The sequence below is a fragment of the Suricata suricatta genome, chromosome X (genome assembly GCF_006229205.1).
Source record: "Suricata suricatta isolate VVHF042 chromosome X, meerkat_22Aug2017_6uvM2_HiC, whole genome shotgun sequence".
Taxonomy (NCBI): Eukaryota; Metazoa; Chordata; class Mammalia; order Carnivora; family Herpestidae; genus Suricata; species Suricata suricatta.
The window spans coordinates 76,111,357-76,133,448 of NC_043717.1; the positions used below are offsets into that span (position 1 = coordinate 76,111,357).

At 39.8% G+C, this 22,092-nt stretch overlaps 1 protein-coding gene across 8 annotated transcripts in view; it reads right to left on the bottom strand.

The window, feature by feature from the left end:
• Nucleotides 1-22,092, bottom strand: part of DCX (doublecortin) — a 162,636-nt gene that overhangs the window by 89,864 nt on the left and 50,680 nt on the right. For 7 of the 8 annotated variants that reach the window (XM_029930322.1, XM_029930323.1, XM_029930326.1 and 4 more), the window contains 2 exons: nucleotides 12,869-13,254; nucleotides 3,957-4,297 (listed from right to left, as the gene is read on the bottom strand). In XM_029930322.1, coding sequence (XP_029786182.1) covers nucleotides 3,957-4,297; nucleotides 12,869-13,232 — 705 coding nt within the window. In that variant the 5' untranslated portion in view covers nucleotides 13,233-13,254. The remainder of the gene's footprint in view (nucleotides 1-3,956; nucleotides 4,298-12,868; nucleotides 13,255-22,092) is intronic. The other variant, XM_029930325.1, reaches the window with a different exon arrangement.

A 22,092-nucleotide genomic window follows, 5' to 3' on the forward strand; every position in this document is an offset into this window, starting at 1 on the left:
TACCAAGTGAACCAGAAATTTGGGTTCTAGTCTTTACACATCTATAATCTTTAAGCATAAATGTGTGGCTTGATCATGAAAATAAATATTTGGATAATTTTGTCAACACACGGCAACAACCACTCCAGCTGTCAAAGAATCAAAAGAACAATATCACCTGGGAATTAACTAATATGCATCATCATCTAACCCTTCATATTTTCCCTGACCTCCTAGAAATCCATTACAGTCCTTGAGATTAGCAAGGGTCCTGCTGACCCCTCCTCATTTCATTAGCAACTTCTTATTGAAGTGAGGAATAATTTGGGACCCCTTTGTGCTGATGGTTAGATCCTCTATCTACACAGATCACAAATATCTCAGGGGCAATGAGTCAGGAACTCTGTCTTTTATACTGGCAAAACATAAGCCCGAAAAAGATCAAGGGCTCCAAAAGCCATCCAATCAAAATAAAAACAGAGAGAAAGAGATGACAGCCATGTCTGTAGATTTCTTGTCAATCAGTGTAAGTCAGTTGATTAAATGGTACACAGAAGAACACATGCAACAATAAATCTGGGGTAATCAACTGGGCTGTTTTATTTTATCATTATTCAAACAAAGGGCGAGGAAACCACATGATTTTTGTCAATTTGAGATCCAGTTAAAGCAAGACCAAATCCACGTGATGGCGTTAATTTCATGATTAAAATGTTCCATAAAAAATAGCCTTCACCATAGCTGTCCTTTCTACGTAGTGCCACATTTAGTCAAAGACAGACATGGAATATCCAAGCAAGTCCATGCCATTGCAACACATGCACGTGCCTTCAACCTACATTGAGGAAGATTATATTCCCAAGCAGTAAGAATACCCACCAGTAATCAAAGTGACTGACAGGTGTTATCATTAGAGCTGTCATCACCAGAACTGTGGAATGGGCTGGGCTCCAGGATTTTGAGTTTGGCTAACTTTCAGTATACTCAGAACCTATTTTGTAATTAGTAGGTTTATTCCTGCACTCCCAAATTTTGTTATTTAATGTCCTTTCTGTAACCACACAACAATGTTTGATTTGTGGGTTACCCCATGCATACCAATCTTACCAATGAGGTTAGGGTAGTTAGCTCCTAATCATTCAGCATCTTCTGTAAACAGCATTTTGTAGTGTGCTCTGCAGAATATATACATGTATATCCCATAAAAAGTGTTTGTGGTTAAATAAAATTGGGAAATCCTGGGTCTAAATTAAATGGGTTTCCTTTCTGCAGGACTTCTCAGAACATTTAATGTGCCAATGAGCAGTATGAATCTCTAAGAAAGGCATATAATTTGCAGGTTTCACAACATTATTTGACCACAGAACCCTTTTATGAAAAGCTTCAAGGGAGCGGGAGATGGGGACAATTTTTAGAATATACTTTGCGTTGGGAAATGTTGCCTTAAAAGTATGTCCCGTGTGATTTCCAAGTAAGAAACAAATAGAAGCTCCCCAAGTGGAGTGCACACTCTTGTCTTTTATGATAGACCTAAAGATAGTGTTTGGGGCACTGAGAGCAGAGGGATTCTCAGAACATCTCAGAACATCTACCTGGGCCAAGTGAGAATCTCTTTATATCAGTCCATTCAATCAACAAAAATTTATAAAGATTGCACAACGTATCAGTAGCTGAGAATTAAAAAAAAAAAAGGTTATTGCTTTAATTTTGCACAGTGAAGATAGAGAAGTTTTCAGGGATAATACGATATTTGAAACAACCCCAGCGGTCCAAGCAGGTAGAAAGAGACATTTTAAGGAGAAGGTACTGTATTCAGAGGTTCTGATGCCTGACAAGGCATTGTTCTGCTCCCCTGAGCACTGCTCCTGATGTTTCTGTACACACAATGTATCATACATTGGCATTTTGTAATAGATTCCCCAAAGAAATGGGGGCCAATGCTTGAAGGAGTTGGAGAAGGCTTGATGCTCTGTGTGGTCTGCTATAAGATGAAAATCTATCCATCACTGGTTTGTAACTTGCTCGTGTAGGAGATAAAGCTGTGGCTTTATTTACCACTAAGAGCAATCACAGAACGCCAAAGGTATGGTATAGCTCCACAAAATGCGGAGAATTCATGCTAAGAATGATGGAGGGAAAGCAGAGGGAAAAGAGCTAACATTTATAAATATAAGTCTAAACTGTCTAGCAATTGACATATCTCATTTAATGAATTCTACATGTACTTGTTTACATCTTGAGATTTAATTTACAAATGTCTTTTGTATTCATTGTTTCTTTTGATCTTCAGGAGAATCCTGTGAACATGGGTAGGGCAGGTGTCATCAGCTCCCTTGTACAGAGAAGTGGGAGGCTTCCGAAAGCTAAGTGGTTAGCCCGAGGTCACAAAATAAGTTGCAATATTACAACTAGAAACCAAGTCTTCTGTATCTAAGTCTTAAATCCTTGATTTGTATTTGTCATGCATTACTCCAAGAGTCTGAAGGGATAGAGAAGTGGACCTATGCCCAAAATAAGAAAAATCTTTCTAACAGCTTTTCAACAATGGAATAGGCTGTCTTATGAAATTGAAATTGTTGTAGAGTATATCCTCACTATAGGTGGGAGATTAAATGCCATGGCTTCTAAGGTCACTGTCAATGCTAAGACCCAGTGATCCTAAAACCTCTAAGTTCTGTTTCCTCAAGATGAGGTTTTCAGTGATTAAGCTTGGTCCTGGGAAGCTCCTATTTATTACATACTTGGTCCTCATAAAAGAGATACCCTTTGAGAGATGCTTGAGAGTTGGGACTTTTCCTTTGGCAGGTAAATTTATTGTTTTGGTACAACACAAATCACATACAACCAATGCCTCCAGGTATCACTCAGACCACAAAATGAGGGACATGTAGAAGTCACACATTTAGAAAAATTCCCAAATACGTGAGTTTGAGTTTTACCAGAAATTTAAGTATTCAGTATATGTTAGAAATCATGGGAGAAGACACAGTGTCAATCATTCTGATGTATAGTGAATCTGCTTCTTTAGAATCTATCTAATTGCTGAAACAGCAATGGTATTTTAAGAGGTAGAGAGTATGGACCAATAATAATCCACAGTTGTTTTCTCTTACGTGGGACCATGATTCTCTTTAGAGCCAAGAGAACCAGCCACTGTTTTAATTCTCTTGGAACATATTTTGTCATACATTTACAGCTCCCTATGCTCAAGAGAATGGTGCATCTGTCTGATGGAGATGCCTGGCTGCATTCTTTCCCAGATATTAATATAGGTGGCACTTCAGTAGTATAACCAATGACATGAAGAACCTGATTTGGAGAGGAACAGATGGCAGCATCTTTCTTGGGCTAATTTTAGGATCCTGAAATAGTCCCTTTCTCACACAAAACCATCAGTGGAACCAAATTAAGACAGCCATGTCACATGGAAAAGGGAGAAAGGAAAAATGTGGTCTAGTGTGAGGCAAAGAAAATGAACCAGAGACTTCAGTGTTTCCCCTGTATCTTAGGCCTTTCACAGAATACAAGGGCTACTTCAACCTCTTTTCACCAGAATGAATGCTGAATACCAACATGAGGCTATCTAAGAAAAAATGAGCCCACAAATCTCATTTCTGGTCATATGCATTGAGTGATCAAGGTTGCATTATATGATAGCTAAATTCATATTTATAAGAATGGGTAGGATCTAGGTTCTAGGACCTTTACTTAGCAGATAAGAAAACTGAGGCTATGTGACCATCCTACTCAGTAAGACAGAAGCAGATTGAATTGCAAAGCATCAGATTTCTAGTCCATTGCTTTGTCTGCTGAAAAGACATCTCTTCCAAATGAGACATTGACATATCAAGTAAGGGTGATGGGAGGTGGAGAAAGAGTCCCCCAACCAAGCAAATGATGCCTGAGGTGCAGGATGGTCATCCAGGTATTTAAAACAACTGAGAAGAAGAGTACTTTGGAAAAAAAAAAGTACCTACCTGTTTTCCATCCAGAGTGTAGAGTTTTTTAACAACCCCGGTCTCTAGCTTGATAGCTTCGGTGATGTCAGTGAGAACTTGCTCAAAAGAGTGGGCTGTCTTCTTGTTCAGAAGCACACGCACAGCCTTCCGAGGCTTCACCCCACTTCGGATAATGGTCACCAGCTTGGGACGCACAAAGTCCTTGTTCTCTCTGGCCTGGGCACTATTGCTACTAGCCAGGGATTGGGGAGCTTTCATATTGGCAGATGTCTTCACATTGACAGACCAGTTGGGATTGACATTCTTGGTGTACTCCACCTTTTTAAAGAAGTTGTCTGAGGAACAAACATAACTTTCCCCTAAGGGAAGAAATAAGTGATGATTAGTTCAATAGCAGATATGTGGACTAGTCTAACCAAACTAATGCACATTGACCTTGGAGTAAGACTTTTGGAGATATGGTGATAACTGCCAACTGTAGGCATAATTTCTAACTGGGTGCTCTTTCTAACAACTTGGCTCATGCAAATTCAAGAGCAAGTCATCAGCAAAACTTTCTTCATTATACTGGCATACCTAAGTTGAAAAATCCTGTAAAACTAAGGATTTTAAGGACAATGAACACATTCATCTAAGTATAATCTAACAAACAGGGTTCTCAAACTTGATACAATTTTATTGCAATTGAAATATTTATGTTAATTTCTAGGATGATTGTTGATATTTAGGGGCATTACTGGAAGGTTTTAACATGTTTCTATTTTTTAATGTTCCTGTCCTATTTATGGACTCATAGTCACATTCCATGGTTAGATTATAAACCAGGAAGACCTTTCAAAATTAATAGTTTATTTCAAGTTAAAGTGACCCAAGTAACCTTGCACATTGGACATATAGTACAAACTTGCCAAGAAGCCAGATTTTCCTTTGCACAGAGTATGTGGCTAAGCAGTGGAATATTGAAATGTGAAATGTGTGTGTGTGGTGAATATGTATGTATGTATATGTACATATAATTATGTTCTCTACTGCTCACCTCCATATCCAAGGGGAGAAACTGCCTGAGTAACAACAGGCACACACACACGTGCGCGCACACAGACACCATTGCTTGTATTTGCAAATCAACCTGTTGCTAGAGAAATACTTTCCTGTATTACTACCACCCACCCCTCATCTTTTCATTTACCCTGATGCTACACACTAGATCTGTGTATTCAAGGCTGTCTTCACCAGGACTCACCCTTGGCTGCCATAAATAATGAGGTGGAGATGTGAGAATACGTTATACAGCTAGATTTATGGACTGAAGGAATCTAGTGTAATTTTCACATTTACCTTGGGCTAAAGGAAATGACTAATACAGCGGAAGGAACACAGGGACCAGAGGCAAGTCAGTGGAGGGGTGGGGGGATTAGACACCTGGGACTGGAAGCTGGAGAAAAGAGGAAGAGAGGTAAGCTCAGCCTGGGGGAGAGAGTATTGGAAAAGGTTGAATTTGTTGAGTAAAACACATTAGCCTCAAGGTATATAGAAGTTCATCCAGAGGTCAAGCTGCATAAAACTAGTGTGAGTTAATCAGGCTTAACTCATCAGTAATAACTCTAAATAAATAAGTCAGTCAACCCTAGCCAGTGCAAAGAAAGCATTAAATACAGTTTTGGTCTGATGGCTCTTCTTCCTTTGGTCTCAGCAGGAGAACCAAGCAGGGACATTCAGAAACACCGGGCTGATAATTCACTCCCCTTGCAAATATTGATTGCTTCGCCGAAGCACCAAATCCTTTAAGTCATGTTAATTAATAAATTTCTCAGTTGGTGCTGAGAGAAGATTCAGTCAGATTCTCTAGGGCACCTTAGAGGACATTTGTGAAGGGGAAGGGTGAGTGACTTCCAATGTATGCAAAGTGGCTTCCAACACTGCTCTGAGTCCAAGTGGCTGTTAGTGTTCTGTCTTGAGAAGGGGGCCAAGAGAAGGTTTGTAGATGAACACAGGCATCCTCTCCCACTTGGTGCACATATGCATACCCAGGATGGAGTAGTCAAAGAACTCAGTCAAAACAAACCCTAATTTCTCTCACTCCCTTGCTGGCAAATCCAACGTAACACAAGCGATTAAAAGCTAGGGTCTTTAATTTGTGACTTAAAGGGGTGAATGAGCCCTTTCAATTCCCCCATCTATTCACTGCCAATATCCCCCCACCCTTAGAGATGGCCTCTTGCCTTAGCACTCCACCAGAGTTACGGTTACCTTCCAAGAGGTTAGTGCCTTTAAGTCAGATGTTTTCCATAACTTGTCAAGTACTTTAAAACTCTGACAACTGGTGGTGTAGAAATGTGTGTGGCTATATATTTATGATTTCACTCATCTACAGTCTCCTCTGGAGAGTCAGCTGTGTAGCCCTATTAGGACTCTGGACTTATTTTGCTCCCATGTCTTAAACCTCTTAAGCCTCTGAACTATGAGTATGATTAACCACCCCCAGATGAAAATGAACATGATGGCAGACACTATAGTATCATATGGCACCAAGAACTTTCCAGAGGTCCCAGCTCTCAGCCAAAATCTGTTGAGCACCTTCCAACAGTACATTTTAGTCTCTTCACTCTCTCCTTTTGGCCCCAATATGGAGTAATGGAAAAAGAGCAGCTGATGTGATGTCATTCAGAATAGGGTCTCCAATATTTCCTAGCTATGTGCCCCTGAGCAAGTTACCTAACCTCCCCTAGCTTCAGTTACTTGTCTGCAAAGCAGGAATGATAATAACAATACCTACCTCATAAGGTTGTCATGGGGCACAAATCAGATGATGGATAGAAAGTGCTGAGCCCAGAGCCTAGTGCATGCGAAACACTTGATAAACTCTAGCTATCATTACCATTAAGACCCTAGTCTGAAGGAATAGAGAGAGAACAAGAAAGAAAGGGGAAAGAAGCAAGGAGGAAGGAAGAACTAAGGGAAAGGAGATGAAAAGAGGAGGAGTAAAAGCCCAAGGAAAGAAAAAAGGAAGCAGTGGCAGCCATCTTGCAACCGGGCTATAATCATGTATATAATATGATTACTGCCCACGTCTCATGCCTCAAAGATAACAATTTCCTACTGGTTAAAAGGAGGTATCCAGTTGCTGAAAAAGCCACATGTAGGAGCTCCATGATTAACACCCAGCGAAGCCACGTGGTGCCACTGCCAATGCACACCGAGGGGAGGATACTTTTTAAGACTATATATTTTAGGACAGTTCTAGGTTCACAGCCAAATTGAGGGACAAGTACAGAATTTCCCCCACAACCCTTGTCCCCACACACACATGCATAGCCTCTTCTGTAATCAAACATCCATGACCAGAGGGCAGGATATTTATGGTGGTCAAGGGCAGCAGCTTGGAAGTCAGATAGACCCTGACTGAATTCCAGTCCCAATCAGACCTTTAGGAGCTGTTTGACCTCAGGTAAATCACTTAATCTCTGAGTCTCAACTTTTCCATCTATAAATTGAAGGTATTACACTAGGTGAAATCTCAGTTCCTTCCAGCCCTGAAGATATACAAGAATAAATTTTCTTCTCTTTTCCATCCCCAAAAGGCTGTAGGATGTAGCATTATGAGAGTCATTAAACTTTAAAGAAATAGGCGCCTACTACTGAGTACTCTCCACTTGTACCACTGGAAAGACATCAAACTTGCTGCTTCTCTAGACCAAGGCTTCCCTGTTCTCATTTTGGAAACATCTGCAATGTCTGCTGCCAGAGCTGGGTGCTTCCTGGCCGTCCAGCTTCCTGGCACTTGGAGGGTATGAGGTGAGTTGCACCTTTACACAGCTGGGTTCCCACCCTGCCACAGCTTCCAGGGGCCATTTCCCACCCATTGGGAGCCTAGAAAGAAAGCTAAAGCCAAGCAAGGTGACAATTTGCTGGAACTGGCAATCTACTTCAGGGGGGAAGAGGGTAAGGAAATGAAGTCATGGAAGCACAGCTGAAAGGCCAGGAAGGCAACAAGCTGTGGGCTCAAGATGATCTAATGTCGGGGTGCCTGGGTGGCTCAGTCAGTTAAGTGTCTGACTTCCATTCAGGTCATGATCTCACGGTTTGTGAGTTCAAGCCCTGCCTCAGGCTGACAGCACAGAGCCTGGAGCCTGCTTTGGATACTGTGTCTCCCTCTCTCTTTGCCCCTACCCTGCTTTCTCTCTCTCTCTCTCTCTCTCTCTCTCTCTCTCTCTCTCTCTCTCTCTCTCAAAAGTAATGAACATTAAAAAATGTAAAGAAAAAGATGATCTAATGTCCACAGTCCATCACTTTCAGGATGGCTTCATTTTCAAAAACATGAAATACACTCATATTTTCTCAGTGCAAAAACACTTCTTCCTGGGCTTTCTCCTCTTTTCCAGAGCTTCCTCATTCAAGAAGGAAAATATTGTATTATTCTGTCTATTAATGATGTGTCTCTGCCCAGGTGTCCTTAAATCCTTCTCTTTGGCAATGTGCTTGCCTTAGGAGCTAAAGGATAAATCAGTGGTAAGGTGGTTTCATCTCATCTCATCTCAAATGAGCTATGGCAAAGGGCCTGGATCATAAGTGACGTCACTGGTCAACCCAGATTTTCCAGCAGGTCTCTCCCAATTGTCAATATTCTGTCCCACGGTCCACATAATAATGCTCAAAATAATATCCCAAAGATTGATCTGGATACTCACAAACAAGGAAGTCGGGAAGGAACCAGGCAGGAAAGGAAGGAGAATGACTTTGCAATGAAAGACTAAGCAAGACAAAACAAAGAGTCACATTCATTGACCCACTGGGAATACGACTAATACATATATGACCACAGCCTACATGGCTTCACTGCGACTCTTTGTGTACACAAAGAGCTGTGGGAAAGCTGAGATGAATAACCTGATTTGGGTCCCAAATGTCACCCTTGCAACTTTCAGTATCTAGCAGCAGACAGTATACTAGAGGCATTAGACAAGAAGTGTCACAGGCCAGAGTGATTATTAACCAACGTCAATTGTTCTTTATTTCATTTTATTTTTGTCTAAATATTTAACAAAGTGGCCATTTGGAAACTGTATGTTCTGTGCTCCATTATTCCTTTAAGATCTACAAAGAAAAAAACAAAACAAAACCAAAGACTTCTTCACTTCCAGGTACTCCCAACACTGTAGTTAGCTGAAAGGGACCATTGGGATCACCTAACCCAGTATTTCTCAAGTTTAAGAGATCACCTGGGGAGAATTGTTAAAAACACAGATTCTGTGGCCTTAGCCCTAGGGATTCTGATTCAGTAGATCTGGGGTATGATCCAGGAATCGATATTTTCCTAAATATCTGAAAGAATCCGAAAGGCAGCCAGGTTTGGGAGCCACTGGTTGTCCCAACCCCTCAGGAACATCATCATTATTGCTATTATGTTTTATATTATTAACAATAATACCTTGTAGCTATAGCTTCACCTTATCAATGCATTTCCATAGCTATTCTCTAATTATATCCTCACAACCACCCTGACAGGTAAAAAAGGCAGGTGTTCCTAGTCTCATTTTACAGATAAGAATGTTACAATGGATACACAAGACGTGGTCCATACATATAATGGAATATTCTTCCTCAATGAAAAGGACAAAAGTGTTGATACATGGTATAACAGGGATAAACCTTGAAAACACTTTTCTAAGGGAAAGAAGCCAGTCACAAAAGAGCAGATGGTGTATGATTCAGTTTGTATAAAATGCCCATAATAAGCAATCTGTAGAGACATAGATAGGTAAGATGTTGCCTAGGACTGGAGAGAGTGAGGGAAATGACAGCTACTTGGTACAGGGTTTCTGTTTGGGGTGATAATTATATAAAATTAGATTATGATGATGGTTGCATCACTTGGTAAATTTCCTAAGAATCAGTGAATTGTAGGGGTGCCTGGATATATCAATTGGTTGATCATCTACTCTTGATTTCGGCTTGGGTCATGATCTCAAAGGGTTGTGGGTTCAAGCCCTGCATTGGGCTCTGGGATGACAGCATGAAGCCTGCTTGGGATTCTCTCACCCTCTCTCCCTGTCTCTATTTCTATGTCTCAAAAATAAATAAATAAACTTAAAAATTATTTAAAATTTTTTAAAATTAAAAAAATCATGGAATTATACACCTAAATGTGTGATTTTTACACTGTGCAAATTATACTTAATATTGTGGTTTTCTTCAAAAATGTTGTTTTGAAAAGGAGACCATTATTTACAGCGATGATAAATCATGTAGCTAATCAGCTATAAGCTAGGACAACTCAACAGTCATAGCTACTCTTTACTGAGTGTTACTGTATGCCAGGAATAATAGTAAACACTTCATACCCATTTTCTTATTTAATTCTCAAAGCAGCTATTCCCACTTTACAGATAAAACATTGAGGCTCAGGGAGTCTACATGGATTCTCCAGCTAGCAGGTGGCACATCCTGGATTAAAAACAAATCTGATTCCAAAGACTTATTTTCCTGTGATACCCTTCTGCTTGTAGGACTAGAACCTGCTGCCTCTGATTCTTCATCCGGGATCTTTCCAAACTTTTTCAGTGGGAAGTCTCTTGAGGAACAATGTGCATGAATTTTCTTAATCTTTCATTGAGCCTTTTCCAATGGTGAACAAAGTGAGGGACTTCTGCCCTCCATTCCTAGAAGAGTAGTTCCAAAGGGCAAAACACGAGAGAAAAAAAACCCTCTTTCTTATCTTCTCATCGCCAGTGCACTTTCCCATATGGCTCTGTGGCAGTGAGAAAATTGGCCACATTTCTCTATATTATCCTGATACCCCAGAATTTCCTTGACTGAATGGGCAGTACTAAGGACTGGGGGGTCATTGAAGCCCACCGCAGCTTGTAGATGCAGATGATATATGAATAAATGCAATTGAGCCTTATTTACATTCTATATAACCCAGGAAGTACTACCAGTGCACCCAGGGGAGGAGTCCAATCTAGCAGGACTCAAAAGGGTCAGGAGAAAGCATGCAGTCTTCAAAATTACATTTATTATATATATTGAACTGAGACTATCACAGTACACACACACACACACACACACACACACACACATCTAGGAAGAAAAATCAATTATCAGGGGCTTGTCCTTGAGCAAGATATGTTAAAAAATGAATCTGGGGAGGGAGGAAGTCTGTGCATGATACTTTTCTTATATCAGACACAAGAACATTCTAATTTCCTAGTCAAAATACAAAGTCCCTTGGTTCATAATTCTGCCCTAGCATCTGTCAGTCTTCAACAAATCACAATTACTGGCAATGAGGACACACTGGATGATTCAAGGTGCTTTGTTTGTAAAAATTATGATGGAAGCACCCTTCAGATTCAACTGAGACATGGGTTTTACAGTGACAAAAGATGCACAGCCTCTCAATTACTCTGTTGGACAGCTCCCTCAACCTCAGACCAACTCCTTCTAGTTTGCCCTGTCTCTCCTTTAAGATTATGTGCTAGGATAGTCAATCCTTCCACATTCAGAAAAAGCCTCACCTTAACCTCAGCCTGGCCATCCAGTGCATGATCAAATAATCTGAGTCTTCTCAGCATTGTTTTTCAAGGTCAGCTATGTGGAAAAACCTCAGACTTGAACCCTGAGACCCAGATCCAGTAGCCATATGGACATAGTCTCTTATCAGCAACTGGCCCCAAATCACTTGACCTGACTTGAGAAACAAGAGCGATATGCGAGAACGTGGTCTTGTGCAAAGGAAGCCCTTATGCTCCTTTGTTTAAGAACACAAGAAAGCTAGAAGCAGTGAGGCAGAGGCGGGGCACTCCCACACCAAGTCATTTTACGTGCAGTTTCTCATTCTTTGTTGGCTGCTTCATAATCTGGCTTCCCTAGAGATCTGCCTGCTCTAAACTCACCTTTGCTCACTGAATAGAAGGGGTGAGGAGGTAGGGCTAGAAGGGGGGAGGAGAGGGTTTGGGGAGCATCATTTGTCTGATCACTGTGTCTTGAAGCTGTCCATTAAAGCACCATGTCAAGTTAAACTGATTACATGTGATAGCGATTTAAAAGTGGGGATAGGGAGGCATCCACCGTATAATTGATTTGATAACATAAAATATCAAAATGTGTCCCAAGAGTGAGCTTCTAAATAACCAAAGAGAAAGGAGTCATAAATGAGCAAGTTTTTGGTAAGAGCTGAGATATCCCTTCTTTTTCAGAGGGTACCAGGTTTTTTAGGTTTTCAGGAACATAGTCATAAAATCCAACTGTAGAACCAAAATCTACAAAGGATTCAAAGGGACTTAGGTACAGTGAGTCAGTTCCTCTTCTAATAGGAATAGTCTTTATTAAAATACCAGACATACCTACAGCTTTCTTTGGTATTTCTCTCAATGACCTCAGCCTTAGTGAGGGACACACCCTCAAGTGGGCTTTTTAGAAGCAACAGCTGATCAGTGACCACTTACCTAAAAGGATATTCCTTTATGAATATGTCCAGGAAGTCTTACTTTTAGGGTGCATATTTCCATGTGCTGCAATTCACAGTCTTTCAGCAGCACAAAGGATAATTGGATACCTTTCTGTTAACCCAACCAAAGTTCCTTCTTCATTTTATAGCCCTAAGGAGTTCATGATCTGCCTCAATAATGCTACTTAGAATTGACTATAAACAAGATCTAGAGTACATGACACAATTAAGAGTTTCCTTTGTACCTGGCAGATAAGCACAATGCATTATCACCATCATCCACACTCTAACACCAGCAGAGACTGAAGGCCATGAAGGGCAATGGCTAATGGCTCTGTGAATGCCTATAAGATCAGAGAGTCTTGGCAGCAACCTGGTGTTCTGACAAACATACTTCCTAATTTTTTTCCATGAACTCCAAGAAATATAACCATAACCAATGATGCCACCTCCCACCAAGAGCCACCACCCTTGTAATTACCTTCCTCCAGTTCATCCATGCTTCCGATTTTCCTGGATCCATCAATGGTGTAAATGTAACGCACTCCCTGAGGCAGGTTGATGTTGTCAGACAGAGATCGAGTCAGGTCAGCCAGCAAGGCATCAAAGCTGCGAAAACGGTCAGAGGACACAGCGTACACAATCCCCTTGAAGTAGCGGTCCCCATTGCGGTAGAAACGTACCTTCTTGGCTTTCTTCTCGTTGCTCAGTGCCTGCAAGGTTCGGGTTCGGTAGAAGCTACAATGGGCGCTGTGAGTGGGGCTGGGCAGCCCATTCATCCGTGACCCTCGCATGTTCCTGGATGTCTTATCTCTTTCGTCAAAATGTCCAAAATCAAGTTCCATATTTTGGTGGAACCTCAGAGACCTAAGTGTTGGACAAAGGGGATGAGAATAGGCAAAGAAAGAAGGGCAGGGAGGGAAGAAAAGAAAAGCATTCAAATATTAGCCAGATCCAGTTCTGCAATCTGCTACTTGTGAAAAGAACTGCTTGAAAAAAACCTGTGACCCATCTGCTGCTTGCCCCTGACCTGCAGGAATATTGATCTTAACAGAGAAGAAGGAGGGGCTGAGGGGGTGCTGGCAGTGGTGGGGGGTTGGGGTGGGAGATGGGGAGGGAGGGACTTTGGGCACTGTTCCAAAGAGAGGAGAGGGAGGGATTTTGAAATCGCTTAAAATCCTGGGACTTATTGACATTGGCTCCTATCAAATTGTAACTTCGGGCTAAATACATTAAAACTGGCATCTGTTTCCTCACACATGCCCACATGACTAACAGTTGTAAATGAATCCATAGCCTGACAAGATCCCCTTGAAGAGAATAGAAGGCGCTAGCTGAGGTTAGCATCTTCAGTTTAGGAAGCAATCTTTGTGCCTCAGTCAAACGACTACCAGGGGGGATATTTTAATTTTATTCCCAACCCTCTTTCTTTCCCTAATGTGTGGATCCCCTCCCCCACCCAGAATAAACCAGGATTCTCCTTTAAAAGGACAGCCTCCAGGGAATAGCTAGTGTCTTTGTGCTATTCATCAACCCCTTTCCCCACCAAGCTGGTGCAGCTATCCAACATACATAAGAAATAAGCTGGAAAAAAGGATTAGAAAAATCAGTTATTTAACAGGTTATCAGCTCTGCTTCCCTCTCCCCCCCCCCCCGCCCCCATACCATTTGATCACAAAATCCTTTCCTTCCTTTCTTTCTTTCTTTCTTTCTTTCTTTCTTTCTTTCTTTCTTTCTTTCTTTCTTTCTTTCTTTCTTTCTTCTTTCTTTCTTTCTTTCTCTCTTAATATGCACACAATCCCTCCCCAATGATGCAGCCTCACCTCTTAATGGAATAATTTAATTGTTGAAAGGTTCCCAAGTGAGTCCCTGAAAAACATATGGGATCTTCAGAAACAAGCACACCTTTCATTGTTCTGGATTTCTACCCTGGCTGAGGGGGCATTTTGCCCTCACAGCACGCAATTCACCCCAAACTTGTCTATTACCCAGGTGAATTAGCTGAGGCAAAAGGTGGTCATCTTTCAGATTTGCTTTTTCCCCTTCTGCTGAGAGAGAGAGAGAGAGAGAGAGAAAGGAAGGAAGGAAGGAAGGAAGGAAGGAAGGAAGGAAGGAAGGAAGGAAGGAAAAGAAAGAAATGAGAAAGGAAAGGAAGGGAAAGGAAAGGAAGGAAGGAAGGAAGGAAAAGAAATCAGAAAGGAAAGGAAGGAAAAGGAAAGGAAAAAAGAAAGGAAGGAAGGAAGGAAGGAAGGAAGGAAGTGAAAGGAAAGAAAGAATCAGATCATGAAACCAAATGCAACAGAAGCCTCAAGCACTAGCAAAGGTAGCCTATGAACCAAACTATTAGCATGCATCTCACAGATGGGGATAAAAGGACTCACAAAGCAAACAGGGCTCAGCTGCTACACACTGCCATATCGAGATATTTGCAAGGGACCAGGAAGACAGGAGATAAAGGAGGATGGGTATCTAGTAGTTTTGCCAGGCTCAGCCCCCCTTTTCTTCCAATGTCACCATGACCTGTGCTGAGCTCAGCATTGTCTCTGTCAGATAACCTGCAGTGGTAAGAGACCCCACCTCCTAAAGACAAGTAGCAAGCATTTCCGAAGGCATGCCAGTAACATTTGGCTTTGCTTTAGGATCAGGGGTGGTATTATTCTAAAATATTATTCATCACAGTGAAAATAAAGGAATATTAAACTCACTTTTCCAAAGGAAAATCCCAGGTAGAGGCTTAGGAAAAAATCCGATAGGATAAGGCAAAATAAAAAAAAAATAAGAAGAGAAGGACAGAAAGAGAAAGAGCTAGAGAGAGCGCTTTGCCTTGTACTTTTCCCGTTTGACATCTGTTACATTCTTCCTGAAAATCACTGGAAAGCCCCACTCACCGTTTTTCTGCTGGTTGGGTGGAGATGCTGAGAGAAAGAAAACCAATCTCTCTATGCCTTTGTTGTCTGAGCTCCAAGCAAGAAATTCCTGCCAGGGTGGATAGATGCCTTCTAGGTCCTAGTGCCTTGTCCAGCTTCTCCCCTATAACTCAGGCTTAGTGAATCCCCCCAACTCCTATGATTAATTACATGCTTTTTTTTCAATTCACAGGCTGCATTAACAGCTAGAAAGGTTTCATTTATACCCAACAGGAAATTGCAGGGTAGCAAAAAGATTGCTCAGGCAAGTGCAGAATGTTCTAATGAGCAATGTGCTAGCCCTCCCCTCCCCCCTTTCTAAGGGAGCTGGCGATTTCACTTGGCCAAAACCCTTGCCTATTCTGGCTGGGGACCAGACTCAGAGTCAAACCAGGCTTCTTAGAAATTGTAGCTCTCTCCCTTTCACCTTCTTGAGACAAAACAATCAAATCTGAACATTCTTGAAGGCTTCTTAGTTCATGCACCCAACATCTAGTTGTTTTTGAAATAAGGTCAGTGGAATAGACTATGAAGAGGTATGAAAAGCACAAGGCAAGGGCAAGAACTTCCAGAACTTCATGGGGGATGATGTAGAAAAGGATCCCAAAGAACTTATAACTTGCTGTAGTAATCTAGCTAACGGAATCTGTGGCATTTACCTTTGAGAGTTTGAGAGTTCAAATCCAACTCAGAGACCTTTGCATGTGAAGTGTGAGATGAATATTACACTCTCCTCAAACTTCCTATGTGCCGCTAGTCATCTTCTTTATATCAAATATGTTATAAAAGGGAAGGAACCAACCAAATTAAAGTATTAAATCAGGCCAGACCACAAGACAAAAGAAGAGAAAGGGGAGAAATTAAAGTAAGGGCGGGGCTGCTATCTTCACAACTAAGACTGCAGGGATTAATAGGTAAGACCTTGAACTATTATGACTCCATTTTCTCTTGGCTTCCAGGAAGCTCAGAGCCAATAGTATGCTCAATAATGATCTTCTATGTGATTCTTAAGACAATTAACCTTTCTTTTAAACATATAGCTGTTGGTAATTATTACGTAAGCATTTTTTGTACATGTGTTTTACTGTATGATGCCTCAAAGTGGGATAAAAAATGATATTCCTTCTCTGGAAGGTGTTAGCTTAGCTCTCTATGTTACTGGGGCAGATAGCCACAGTTTGCAATCTGCCTAGTCAAGGATATTTAAAAAGTGGTGGGAAAAGGAAAATTTGTTTTCTTTACTATAAAAATGTCTCCTTTAATATACTTTAAGTGTGGCATGTGTCTCCAAAAAGGCAATTTAGCATAAAGGGTTTTTGGCTTTTCTTTTAAAGCTCAAAACCTTTTTTTCCAGAGCATCTCATCGACTAGCACTTTATGGATAAACCTTTTGCAAAACCTGGACTAGATCATCTCACAAACATTTCCTCTTAAAGAACTCTCAGCTACTCATCAAGATTTTTCTCCCACTTCCTCAAAGGAGAAGGATTACTGGCAGAGAAGAAGGTCTCAGGCAAGAGTCCAGCGAGAAAGTGCATCTTTATGTATGGGTGTCAATTTTGATAATCAAGGGAGGGCCATGGTTGAGGGCTCAATGGAGTGCAGAGACTGAAGAAAAGGTACAACAACACCATTGTGGGGAAAGTGGCACTAAGACATTTTGAGTAATTACCATGTGCTCACAGGCAAGATGCAGAATCTGAGACATCGGTCACTGCCCTCTGAGGAGCTTGAAGACTCAATGATGAGACAGGACAAGAATATGTATCTTGTAAAAATCAAGAAGGGGAAAGGGGGAAGGATTCAGATCTTTCTTGATATGTTGTAGTGTGGATTAATCAAACTCAGCTGAAAAATCAGGATCAGCTGGCAAGACCATTCATCATATGCGCGCGTGCGCGCACACACACACACACACACACACACACACATGCATACACAATCACTAGAGTACCTTATCTATCAAAAATACAGACAATAGGATCTGGAGTTGGGCAGGTTAAGCGACATGAAGTGAAGTTGAAAATATATACAAACTGTTTATGAGCACCACAAAACTATAAAGCACATAAGAATAAAGCCCACAAATATGTCTAAGACTTTATTGAGAAAATTGTAAAATTATTGACGAACATTATGGAAACTGTGAATTAATGTAGAACCAGACCATGCTTATGGATGGCCAGATGCAATGTTGTAAGGGTATCAGTCGATAATCGATATAAATGAAGAAATTCCAATGAAAATCCCAACAGAAAGCTTTGTGAAATTCATAAATATCAGTTGATGTGAAATATCTGTTATTGTAAGCATTAAATGAGTAAATAAATATATGTAAAGTGCTTAGAACAAAGCGTGGCACCTAGTATGTATGATACAAGGATTAGTTTTTGTTATCCCTCAAATATTCACATGGCAAGTCCTTCAGTTCTTTAAATCTTTTCCCAAATAGCGACTTCTCAACAAGACCAACCCAGGCCACCCTATTTAAAGTTACAACTTTCTCTCTCAACAAAGCACTCCCAGTTTCCCTTATTCTGCTCGATTTTTTCCATGACATTTATCATCTTCCAACACACTACATAATATGCATGTTTATTATGTTTATTATATATCTTCCAAGTAGAATTTATGCTCCACAGGGGCAGGGATATTCTAACAGCTTTAATGAAACATAATTCACAATACCAACAGTCATTTTTTTGTTTTTAATACTGTATTCAAACTGCCTAGAACAATGTCTAGCACATAGTAGGTACAAGTATTTTAAAATTGGATTCAGTAAAATAGGTGGTATTGGGACAATTAACTTTCATATGAAAAAAAATTAAGTTAGAGCCCCATCTCACAGCATACATAAAAATAAACTCCAGATGTCTTAGACCTGAATATAAAGAATGGAACTTTGAAATGTTTAGACTAAAATAGAGGAGATTCTTATTAAATCTTTGTGGCTTAAAAAAAAAAGACTTTTTTAACCAAGATGTAAAAGCAGAAACCTTATAAGAAAATATTTACAAATCTGATTACATGAAAATTTAAAGCTTCTAAAGATGAAAGAGAACATTAAAATGCTCAAAGGTATACAACAGATTGAGAAAAGATATTTGAATCTTATATAACTAACAAGTATTAATGTCCTGAAATATAGACTACAAAGTTAAGACAAAGGCAAAACTCCAATAGAAAAAATTAGCAGGGGCTGCTGGGTGGCTCCAACAGTTAAGCATCCAACTTTGGCTCAAGTCATGATCTCGCAGTTCCTGGGTTCAAGCCCTGCATCAGGCTCTGCACTGACAACATGGAACCTGCTTGGGATTCTCAATCTCTCTCCCTCTCTCTTTGCTCCTCCCCCTCTCATGCTTTCTCTCTCTCTTTAAATAAATAAACTTGAAAGAAAGAAAGAAATGAACAAAGGATGTGTCCAAGTTGTTCATAGGAGAGTTCCTGATTGCCAATAAACGTGTGAAAATATGCTCAACTTCACACATAACTATGGAAATACAAGTTAAAACAGAAATTACATATTTTGCATTAAAATAGAACTACCCTATGACCTACCAATTGCACTACTAGGCATTTATCCAAAGGACACAGGTGTACTGTTTCAAAGAAGCACATGCGCCCCAATGTTTATAGCAGCACTATCAACAATAGCCAAGGTATGGAAAAAGCTCATATGTCCATCAATAGATGAGTGGATAAAGAAGATGTTGCATATGTATACAATGGAGTATTACTGAGCAATCAAAAAGAATGAAATCATGCCATTTGCAACAACATGGATGGAACTAAAGTGTATTATGCTAAGTAAAATTAGTCAGAAAAAGACAAATATCATATGACTTCACTCATGTGAAATTTAAGATACAAAACATATGAACATAAAGGAAGGGAAGCAAAAATAATATAAAAACATGGAGGTGGCCAAAATATAAGAGATTCTTAAATCTAGACAACAAACAGGGTTGCTAGTATTATATATGGGGGATAAGTCACTGGATTCTACTCCTGAAATCATGATTGCACTATATGCTAACTAACTTGGATGTAAATTTAAAAAAAAAATAATAAATAAAAATAGAACAATTTGCATTAAAAATTACATATTTTGCAACCATTAGATTGATAGGAAATTTTTAAACGTGTCATAGCAAGTATAGGCAAAGACAAAAGAACAGCTGAAACTCTCATATAATGTTGGAGGAAACACAAATTAGTGTAATTTTGGAGAGTAGTTTTTGGTAGTAGCTAGTAAAGTTGAAAACATGTATCTCATCTGTGACCCAGAAATTCCATTTTTAGATATCCATCCTAGGGAAATGCTCACATATGAATTCAAATGACCGCTACAAGGAAATTCATAAAAAAAGCATTATTTGAAATGTTGAAAAATTAAAACACCCAAATACCCATCATTGGCATACTACTGTATTAGTGGTTATTCACACATGGAATGTTATATACAGTGAAATAGAATAAATGAGTGCTAAGTGTAAAGTGTGGTGCACATATTTCTGTGCAGCCATAAGTTTTCATTTCTCTGGTAATAAAATGCCCGGTAGTGCAATTGCAAAGTCCTATGATATCTGTATGTTTAATTTTACAAGAACTGCTAAGCTTTTTTTTTCAGAGTGGCTTAATATTTTACACTTCCACCAGCAATGGCTGAGAGATCCAGTTTTTGTACATCCTCACCAGCATTTGGTATTTTTATTTCAGCCATTCTTGCAGGTGTGTCCTGAGATCCATTTATGTCTTTACTTTGTGTTTCCCTAATGTGTTGGACATCTTTTCATGTGCTTATTTTGTGTGTGTCTTCTTCAGAGAAATGACTGTAAAGCCTTTTGCTCATTTCCTAATTAAATTGTCAGATTTGTTGTTGTTGTTGTTTGTTTTAACATTTTATTTTTATGTAAATCTCTACACTTAACATAAGGCTCAAACTTACAACCCTTGAGACCAAGAGTCTCATGCTCCACCAACTGAGCCAGCCAAGCACCCCTGTTTTTCCTTAATGTTGAGGTTTAAGAGTTTATTATATATTCTAGATATAAGTCCCTTGTCAGATATGTGGTTTGCAAATATATCCTCAGATGGCTACTTGACTTTTCATCCTTTTAACATGGCCTTTCATAGAACAAAATTTTTAATTTATTTTTTATTTCATGGATTGTGCTTTTTAAAAAGATTTTTTTAGAGGTTCCTGTGTGGCTCAGTTGAGCATTTGACTTCAGCCCAGGTCATGATCTTGTGGTTCACAAGTTTGAGCCCCACATCAGGCTCTGTGTTGACAGTTCAGAGCCTGGAGCCTGCTTCAGATTCTGTGTCTCCCTTTCTCTATGCCTCTCCCTTGCTCATACTATGTCTCTCTCTCTCTCTCTCTCTCTCTCAAAAATAAATTTTAAAAAACATTAAAAATTTTAAAAAATAAATAAAAAGATTTTTCATTTGAATATACTTGACACACACTGTTACATTAGTTTCAGGTGTACAACATAGGGATGGGACCACTCTGTACGTTATGCTGCACTCACCGCATGTGTAGCTACCATCTACCACCATACAATGCTATTACAATGTCATTCACTATATTTCCTATGCTGTGCCTTTCATTTCCGTGACTAATTAATTCCATAACTGGAAGCCTGTATTTCCCACTTCCCTTCACCCACTTCGCCCATCTACCTACCCACCTCCCCTCTGGCACCCAACAGTTTGCTCTTTGTATTTATAGGTCTGATTCTGCTTTTTCTTTGTTTGTTCCTTTGTTTCTTAGATTCCATGTATAAGTGAAATCTTATGGTATTTGTATTTCTGTTTGAGTTATTTCACTTAGCATAATATCCACTAGGACCATCTGTGTTGTTGCAAATGGCAAGATCTCATACTTGTTTATAGATAAGTAATATTCCAGTGTGTGTGTGCACGCGTGCATGTGCGTGATGTGTATACATGTGCATGCCCCACGCACGTGTACCACATCTTCCTTATCCATTCATCTAACAATACACAGTTAGATTGTTTCCATGTCTTCCACGTTACTGTAAATAATGCTGCTATAAACATAAGCGTGCTTATTATTTTTTCAATTTAATGTTTTCATTTTCTCTGAATAAATACCCAGTACTAGAATTATTGGATTTTATGGTATTTCTATTTTTAATTTTTTGAGGAAACTCCATCCTGTTTTCCACAGTGACTGCACCAACTTAAATTCCTACCAACAGTGCATGAGTGTTCCTTTTTCTCCACACCCTCACCAAAGCTAGTTATTTCTTGTTTCTTTTTTTAATGCTAGCCATTCTGAACAGGTGTAAGGTGTTATCTTATTATGGTTTTGCTCTGCATTTCCCTGACAGTTAGTGATGTTGATCATCTTTTCATATGTCTGTTGACCATCTGGATGTCTTCTTTGGAAAAATGTCTATTTAGGTCCTTTGCTTGTTTTTTAATTGAATTGTGTGTGTGTTGTGTGTGTGTGTCTGTGTGTGTGTGTGTGTCTGTGTGTTGAGTTTCATGAGTGAGTGCTTTATATATTTTGGATATTAACCCCTTACTAGATATATCATTTGCAAATATCTTGTCCCATGCAGTAGATCGCCTTTTTGTTTTGTTGATAGTTTCATTTGCTTTGCACAAACTTTTTTTGATGTAGTCCCATGTGTTTATTTTTGCTTTTGTTTCCTTTGTCTCAGGATATCTATCTAGAAAAATGTTGCTATTGCCAATGTCAGAGAAGTTACTACCTATTTTCTCTTAAGATTTTTATGGTTCAGATCTCACACTTAGGTCTTCA